The 9339-nt window shown below is 46.0% G+C and overlaps 2 protein-coding genes across 2 annotated transcripts; both read left to right on the top strand.

The window, feature by feature from the left end:
- Positions 1 to 4017: 4017 nt before the first annotated feature.
- Positions 4018 to 5454, top strand: LOC130935155 (uncharacterized). Its single transcript, XM_057864745.1, has one exon. The coding sequence runs from the start codon at positions 4018 to 4020 to the stop codon at positions 5452 to 5454; it is 1437 nt and encodes a 478-aa protein (XP_057720728.1).
- Positions 5455 to 5733: 279 nt separating this feature from the next.
- LOC130935159 (uncharacterized) lies at positions 5734 to 9339 on the top strand. The gene is made up of 2 exons (XM_057864756.1): positions 5734 to 6501; positions 6991 to 9339. The coding sequence occupies exons 1-2, from the start codon at positions 5734 to 5736 to the stop codon at positions 9337 to 9339; spliced, it is 3117 nt and encodes a 1038-aa protein (XP_057720739.1).

Consider the following 9339-nt stretch of genomic DNA (forward strand, 5'->3'; position numbering starts at 1 on the left):
TGGGGCTTATCACTGAACAACAAGCCTTGCTGCTCAGTTGACCTCCGTCAAGCAAGAAAATCAAAATTGAAATTTCTAATTTGTGGGTTAATTGAAGAAAGTGAAATGACAATCTTGAGAAGCACACAACTCAAGGACTTGACTCAGAAGAAATCAAGACAGCAATTTTGAAAGAAGTACAAATAAGAAAAATTTCATCTTTCTGAAGTAAGGAGAGAGAACCAGAATTTGAGTTTGTTTGAAGAGCTTCTCTGTGAAGAGTTCAATGTTTTTTAATGTTTCTAAGTTAAAGAAGCATTCCACCAAGATGAAGAACTTAATCAGAGTTAGCTGAATTCGGTTCAACTTATAGCAACAAAGGCTGTTAATGCATCAATCCCCTTCATGTTCTACAGTTTGTATTTTATTTTCTATGTATATCTTCCTGTAATTAGGATTAGTTATAAAAAGGGAAGACTTCTCTTCTATTAGGTACATTATATTAGAGGGATTCCATTAGGAAATTCTATACAAATTTACATTCTACATTCCATGAGCAACTAAACCTCCACTGTTAAGGATAGGAGTTCTGTCTATTTGTATGGATTGATTTTATTACTTTTTCTATTTTAATTTATGTTTTGGATTTATATTTAAGAATTGTTTTCGTTCTTTATCTTATGAATTTGGGTGGAACGGAAGTATGATCCTCTTTCTATTTGAGTTCTTGTATAACTTGAAAAAGCTCTATACTTGAACAACAACTTGAAAACATATTCTCCTAAATTCTAATTATCTGGATTTAACGGGATACGTGACATATAATCCTTTTATTCTTTGGGTAATTAGAGTTTTTGTGGCATACACACTGGAATTTGATCATGTACCCTTTAATTGGAATTAATTGACCAAGGAATTGGCAGTTAATGAATTTTAGAGGAGACTAGGAAGGTCTAAGGAATTAGGGTCTAGTCACATGTAGTTTGCTATAAATTAAATCCTACATAATTAAAATAGTTAGTAAGAAAAGTTAATCCGGAAAAATAGATAACTCTAAAGCCTTAACTGTTTTCCCATATTTTATTTTTAACTTAATTACTTGCGTACCTGCCTTATGACATTTTCAACTTAACCTTTTAAACATCTCAATATCAAAACCAATTTCTACTTGCCTAACTAAGCCAATCAATCAATCATTATTGCTTGATCCATCAATCCTCGTGGGATCGACCCTTACTCACGTAAGGTATTACTTGGTACGACCCGGTGCATTTACCGGTAAGTTTGTGGGTTGTAAAATACCGCACCACAATGCAGATTCATTATAGGCAGGGGCGGAGCTTAGTTAAGATAAGGGCCCCCCCCCAAACTTTTGTAAAAAAATTAGTAGTACTTTTTCAAAAAAAATAGTTCAGTTGACTCAAATACTTTACTATGACTTAAAATATCAAAGTTCAATCTTCATTTCTTGCTTTTATTGCACAATAGATTTTAGTTTTAAACATTCAAACCTTGTTGGATTTGGACTGAACTAAGTGCATTCGCATTTCGCAACTCTCTATTCAATAAGTAATACTCCTTCTATCTTTGAGTTCAAATATAAAAAATTAGGTATTTTTTATTTATGTAATTTAATATTATTATATATTTTACTTTTTATTTAGTTTAATTTTTTATATGATAAAAAATATTAGAATATTCAGTAAGTATTGATATTATTGTATTTGTATAAATTGATAAAAAAAATAAATAAATATTATAAATTTTAATATTTATCCTTCTAATTTCTTTTTTACATATTTTACAGGATATATATTTAAATTTTTTATATAAAATAATCATGAAAAATCAAAGAATTGATGCATTTTTAAGAGAATGGCTAATATTCAAGAAGGAGAACATATAATTTTTACAATATCAATTTCTGTAGATAGTTCTTCTACTTTAATGAATTATGAAAAAAGTGAGATACAACCTTCAAATGTTTAAAGAGTTGCATCTGATGAGTTTGACCTTAATTCTTTAGAACGAGACACTAAAAATGGCTTTAAATTTGGCAATGTCACCCAAATCAGAAAGATGAGGTTAGACGAGCTTATCTTAAATGGGTCCATATAAAAAACATCTTGACAATTATCTTCTATCTGCCCCCTCCCCCCAAATTTTATTTCAAGCTCCGCCACTGATTATAGGTTAACTCCATCTCAACTATCAGCCTAAAGGCTTTTACAAAACCTTAGATCAAAGCACAAAGTATTTAGATCATTTGCCTATATGCACAAAATTAATATTTAGATTTATGTCATGATTACCAGTGGGATTAAGAAGATAGCTGATTCTAGCTTCCCCCATAAAACTATGAGGTTTCCATACTTTATCCATGAGAAGAATTACAGGTGGCCATGAAGGTCCACTTACAACTACAGAAAGTAATAGAATTGGACTGGCCGCAACGATGATTGTCGGTTCATTGGATGTCTCCAATTGCTCCAACTCTGGGATTTTAACATGTCCTGGGACATTTGGGGAAGATGAAAATAATTCACAAAATTGGGTGGTGTAATCCAATTGGGACATATTAGGTAGGTGGGAGAGAACCTGGATACGTGAGATAGAAAAGGAATTATTGTTGAACATGTTGTAATAGGACTAGATTTTTATAACTCAGTTTTGGTGGCATATTACCTTTTGATGTTATGGACCTACCCAAGGTGCCATAGCAGGACAATGGCCAAAAGTCATCTTTGATAAACCAACTGACGACGATCTGAATCCTGTAGGTGGAATAGGCACTATTACAGTCCCAAGTGGACTTGGCCGCAGAGTTGATAGCACCTCATTGATGATGACATCATCATCGAATCCTGGGGAGTTGGGGACGATGAGATCAAACAATCCTGAACTTTTGTCTTCGACAAGTCCCTTCCCCTTTTACATCTGTGGTATATTGTGTGTGTAAGAATTAGTAGTTGCTACCTTAACTCCAGCACGAGAGGCAGTATAGCCAACATTCGCCATCGTACTCCCAAGTACTTGCGTACTACATGTACATTTCACACCACTAGGACTTGACTGAGCTGTAATGGAAGACTCCTAAGCGCTTAGGAATTTTTTCATCTCAAGCAACGATGCATCAGTTTGCTCCAGAAGTTTGGTCTTGAAGAAAAGTTTTTTTATCACAATTCACTTACCTGGCATCCACCATCTACATGAACAAAGAGGCCAAAAACAAGACATATAGTGTTATGAAAAGGTTTTTATTGAATAGTTACTTAAAAGAAGCCTCTTGCATGCGTAGTAGAAACAAAAACATTTCATGACCATAGTGCCTAGTATTTAAACCATAAACATTTCATGACCATAGTGCCTAGTATTTAAACTTTATCACAACTATTTAGCCTTTACTTATGCCAGACACATACACATTTTATGGGTATTTTTTTAACCCTCCACATCGAAACATAATCTTAAAAGTTATTCCTTCTACTTAACATGACATCGAATGTTGATGCTTACCTCACACAATGTTTAGTACACGTCGGAGACGTTTCTTATCATCATCAGCAATAGTATTATGCGATTGCACTTGGACACTGTTACGGCCCGGTCCAAAGACCCGACGGGTCGACCCTGGCCTGAGCTCCACCCGACCCGACTCCTCGCCCTTCAAACAACCCGGACACGTGTCCCGTGCGACCCCCACGCGGCTACAGCACAATGTCCTTGGGAATATGGGCCTGTCCTCACGAGGGGCCCACTACTGACATGTATATAAGGGGAAGATTGGCTCTTCCCCCGAGGTACGTCACATTTTTCACATAACTTTTCCCGCCTGCACACTAGCTGACTTGAGCGTCGGAGTGTCTTTGCAGGTGGCACCCCCCCTCATCATCATCTCTCCAAGACAAGTGCTCGGCTACTCGACAACCCGCAAACAGTGCGACCAAAGCTAAGGCGTCCTCACTCCCACACCTACTTACCCGATCTGTCCGGAACCCGACAAACGAACATTGGCGCCGTCTGTGGGGACTCGTCTAAATGGAAGTCGTACTGGGTCCCGGCGACCAAGCTCGAGCAGCCGGAGCGGAGGGGGCAGCCTCCGTCGCCTCGCAAGGGGGGCGGCGGAGGTCCCCCCATCGACACACGAGGACACGACCATTCGGAGGAACGGGCGGCGATAGCGCCATAATAATGCAAGAGCTACGCCACAGAGTTCAGAACCTAGAACGGCAACTTGCCGACCGGGAGCGGGATGGACGGTCTACCGATCCGAGCTATACCCCGTCTCCCGGGAGCGAGGAGGAAGACTCTTACCAAAGCCGCCCGCGGCGCACGTCAGCATCCCGGACGGAAGCCGAGAGCACGCGGGAGGAATCACCCATAATGAGAAGACGAAACGATACGATCATTTACTCCCGCGGCGGACCAACCCGCCGAGCGGCAAGAGATCGCGAAGACGGGAAAGCGAGACCCGAGAGGACACGACAACCCGTGATAATGGGCGTCACCCCGTTTCACCGATCTATCCTCGAGGTCCGGTTGCCGAAACACTTCGACAAACCAACGGACATGAGGTATGACGGAACTCAAGACCCTCTAGAACACCTCACGGCCTTTGAGGCCAGGATGAATCTGGAAGGAGTTGGAGACGAAGTAAGATGCCGCGCTTTCCCGGTAACCCTAGCAGGGCCAGCGATCAGATGGTTTAACGGCCTCCCACAAGGTTCCATATACAGCTTCTCAGACATCAGCCGTGCATTCCTGGCCCAATTCACAACGCGGATCGCGAAGGCCAAGCACCCCATCAACCTTCTAGGGGTAACCCAGAGACAAGGTGAACCGACGAGGAGGTACTTAGATCGGTTCAACGACGAATGCTTGGAAATCGACGGCTTAACTGACTCGGTGGCCAGTCTTTGCCTAACAAACGGCCTCCTCAACGAGAACTTCCGAAAACACCTTACCACGAAGCCGGTTTGGACGATGCATGAGATCCAGACGGTAGCCAAGGAGTATATAAACGACGAGGAAGTCAGCCGAGTCGTGGCCGCCAATAAACGGCAGTCCGGTTACAGCCAAGCTCGGCAACCAGGTGACGGAGAGAGAGCAAAAGAGAAAGTCAGAGAGGAAGCACCGAACAAGGCACCTAGACCGTTCCCTCGGGTCGGGAAGTTCACTAACTACACTCCACTCACTCTCCCCATCGTGGAAGTCTATCAGCAAATAGCTAAGAAGGGAATCCTGCCGAAACCCCGACCACTTAAGGACCGTACGGGAGGAAATAAAAACCTCTATTGCGATTATCATAAGGGTTATGGCCACCAAACACAGGACTGTTTTGACCTGAAGGATGCACTGGAACAAGCGATAAGGGAAGGAAAGCTAGCCGCGTTCTCCCACCTCATCAGGGAGCCGAGAAGACGTTATCGCGATCAAGATGAAGAAGGCAAAACCCGTTCGGCCAAACAGCGATAAGAACCCGATGACAAAGACCACGGCCTCACTGTGATAAACGTGGTAACGGCCAAAAACGCTGCGCCGAGATCCCGGTCAGCGCATAGGAAAGACGCTAAAGTTCTGGCGGTCTCATCCCCGTCGGCGCGAAACTCAAGGAAGCCTCCCTCCATCTCTTTCGGCCCGGAAGACCAATGGTTCAACGACGCCCCGGAAAACCCCCCCATGGTCATTACGGCCAGAGTGGGAACCGGTCTCGTCAAACGGATCCTTGTCGACACAGGAGCTGATTCAAATATCATGTTCCGCAACGTGTTCGACGCACTAGGGCTGAAGGATGCCGACCTGACGACTCACCAGCACGGGGTTATCGGGTTGGACAACCACTTCATCAAACCAGACGGAGTAATTGCCCTACCAATCTCGGTGGGGCAAGCCCAAGGCCGAAGATCGGCAATGGCCGAGTTCGTAATCCTCCGAGATTCCACTGCCTACAACATCATCTTGGGAAGAAAAACAATCAATGATTTCGAAGCCATAATCAACACAAAGCTGCTAGTCATCAAGTTCGTTACCGATGACGGATCCATAGGGACCATAAGGGGGGACCTCGAGACGGCGGTCGCTTGTGACAACGCCAGCCTCTCCCTTAGAAAGAAATCCAAGGAAGCATCCGGTGTATTCCTAGCCGACCTCGATGCCAGGGTAGATGACAAGCCAAGGCCAGAACCGGAAGGGGATCTGGAGAAGCTCAGAATTGGTGACGACGTGGAAAAGTTCACATTCGTTAACAAGAACCTCCCACATGAATTGAAGGAGCCATTGATCGAAATGATAAGAGCCAACAAGGACTTGTTCGCCTGGACTCCAGCCGACATGCCGGGCATAGACCCGAAAATCATCTCACACCATCTAGCCGTCAAGGCAGAAGCGCGCCCAGTGGCCCAACGGAGGAGAAAGATGTCGGCAGAAAGAGCAGAGGAGGTAGCCAGGCAGACGGCCAGCCTCCTAGAAGCAGGCTTCATACGGGAAGTGGACTACACGACATGGCTCTCGAATGTGGTATTGGTGAGAAAACACAACGGCAAGTGGAGAATGTGCGTGGACTATTCTGACCTTAACAAAGCATGCCCCAAGGATTGCTTCCCCCTCCCCAACATAGACGCACTCGTCGATGCCGCGGCGGGATATCGGTACCTAAGTTTCATGGACGCCTACTCCGGTTACAACCAGATACCGATGCACCGTCCCGACGAAGACAAGACGGCGTTCATAACGCCGGGAGGAACTTTCTGTTACAAGGTAATGCCGTTTGGCTTGAAGAATGCGGGGGCAACTTATCAAAGGCTGATGAACAAGATATTCCACGACCTCATAGGGAAAACAGTTGAAGTCTACGTGGACGACATCTTGGCAAAAACAACACGACCTGACGACCTCTTGAACGACCTGGCGAGTGTATTCGCGTCCCTCCGTCAACACGGTATGAGGCTGAATCCCCTCAAGTGCGCCTTCGCCATGGAAGCCGGCAAGTTCTTGGGATTTATGATAACTCAGAGAGGGGTAGAAGCTAACCCTGAGAAATGTCAGGCAATACTTCAGATGAAGAGCCCAGGTTGCATCAAGGACGTCCAGAGGTTGGCAGGGCGGTTGACCTCATTATCCCGGTTTCTCGGGGCTTCGGCAACAAAGGCCCTGCCATTCTTCAACCTCATGAAAAAAGGGATGGCGTTCGAGTGGACGCCCGCATGTGAAGAAGCCTTTCGGCACTTCAAGGAAATCCTGGCGGCACCACCCGTCCTCGGGAAGCCAAAGGACGGAGAACCACTATACCTGTACCTCGCCATAACGAGTGAAGCCCTGGCCGCAGTTCTAGTACGGGAGGACGGGAAAGCTCAACAACCAGTCTATTTCATAAGCAGGGCCTTGCAAGGGGCAGAGTTAAGGTATAGCAAGTTGGAAATGCTAGCCTTGGCACTTCTAACTTCCTCGCGAAGGCTAAAACAATACTTCCAAAGCCACCAAGTTGTCGTCAGAACGGACCAAGGAATCCGGCAAGTACTCCAAAAGCCCGACCTGGCGGGAAGAATGATGACTTGGTCCATCGAACTCTCCCAGTATGACATACGATACGAACCCCGGCAAGCCATCAAGGCACAGGCGATGGCAGATTTTCTAGTAGAAGTAACGGGAGATCCAAGCGAAGAAGCGAGTACACGGTGGAAGCTCCATGTGGACGGAGCCTCCAACCAGACCTTCGGAGGTGCCGGGATCATCCTGGAAAGCCCGGTTGGAGTTGTATACGAACAGTCGGTCAGATTCGAGTTTCCCATCTCGAACAATCAGGCAGAATATGAAGCCCTTATAGGAGGCTTAACCCTAGCAGCAGAAGTCGGCGCAAGAAAACTAGAAATATGCAGTGATTCCCAAGTCGTCACCTCCCAAGTAAACGGCAGCTACCAAGCCAAAGACCCTTTGCTACAGAAGTACTTGGAAAAGGTTAGAAGCTTGAGCCAAAAGTTCGAAGAGGTCACGGTCCACCATGTCCCTAGAGAAAGGAACACACGGGCAGACCTCCTGTCGAAGTTAGCTAGCACTAAGCCGGGAGAAGGGAACCGATCTCTCATCCAAGGCATGACGAGAGAACCAGCAATCACACTGCACGTAACAAGCCTAGGCTCTTCATGGCTAGACCCCATCACTGACTTCCTAGAACACGGCAAACTCCCCAATGATGAAAAGGACGCGGCAAAATTGAGAAGGGAAGCGGCCAAATACGCCGTCATCCAAGGACAGTTGTTCAGGAAAGGGCTCAACCAACCCCTACTGAAGTGCCTTCACCCCGATCAGACGGACTACGTCCTAAGAGAAGTCCATGAGGGCTGCTGTGGGCACCACATCGGAGGCAAGGCCCTAGCGAGGAAACTAATCCGAGCCGGATACTATTGGCCGTCGATGATGGCAGACTCCAAAGAGTTCGTCAAAAAATGCGTAAAGTGCCAACAGAACGCCAACTTTGCCAGGGCGCCGGCCTCCGAGTTAAGCTTACTGACGACTTCCCGACCGTTCTCCCAATGGGGAGTCGACCTCTTGGGGCCTTTCCCAGTTGGCTCAGGGCAAGTCAAATACCTCATTGTCGCAATTGACTACTACACCAAATGGATAGAAGCCGAACCGCTAGCCAGCATATCCTCATCTAATTGCAGGAAGTTCATGTGGAGGCAGGTGATAACGCGATTCGGGATACCGGAAGTCGTCGTCTCCGACAACGGCACGCAATTTACTGATAAGAAGTTCATGGAATTCCTTAACGGCCTGGGCATAAAGCAAAGGTTCTCTTCGGTAGAACACCCTCAGACGAACGGACAAGTGGAGTCCGCCAACAAGGTTATCCTTTCGGGGCTAAAAAAGAGGTTGGACAACAAAAAGGGTGCTTGGGCCGACGAGCTAGCATCGGTCCTCTGGTCTTACCGAACAACCGAGCAATCCTCCACCAAGGAAACTCCTTTCCGACTAACGTACGGAGTGGATGCAGTAATACCCGTAGAGATCGGTGAACCGAGTCCGCGGTTGCTATTGAAAGGAGTAGAGGAAACCGTAGAAAAGGACCTGATAGATGAAGCCCGGGAGATGGCCCATTTGACAGAAACGGCGCTAAAACAAAGAATGGCTCTGCGCTACAACACCAAAGTGCTCAAGAGGGAATTCGAGCCAAACGACCTCGTCCTAAGGCGGAATGATATCGGCCTGCCGACCCCCGGAGAGGGCAAGCTAGCGGCAAACTGGGAAGGCCCCTACAGAGTCAAAAGAGTGATGGGAAAAGGAGCCTTTAAGTTAGAAAAGCTTGATGGCAAGGAAGTCCCGAGGACATGGAACGCGGACAACCTTAGAAGATTCTACTCCTAG

The sequence above is a fragment of the Arachis stenosperma genome, chromosome 1, assembly GCF_014773155.1.
Source record: "Arachis stenosperma cultivar V10309 chromosome 1, arast.V10309.gnm1.PFL2, whole genome shotgun sequence".
NCBI classification, from domain to species: domain Eukaryota; kingdom Viridiplantae; phylum Streptophyta; class Magnoliopsida; order Fabales; family Fabaceae; genus Arachis; species Arachis stenosperma.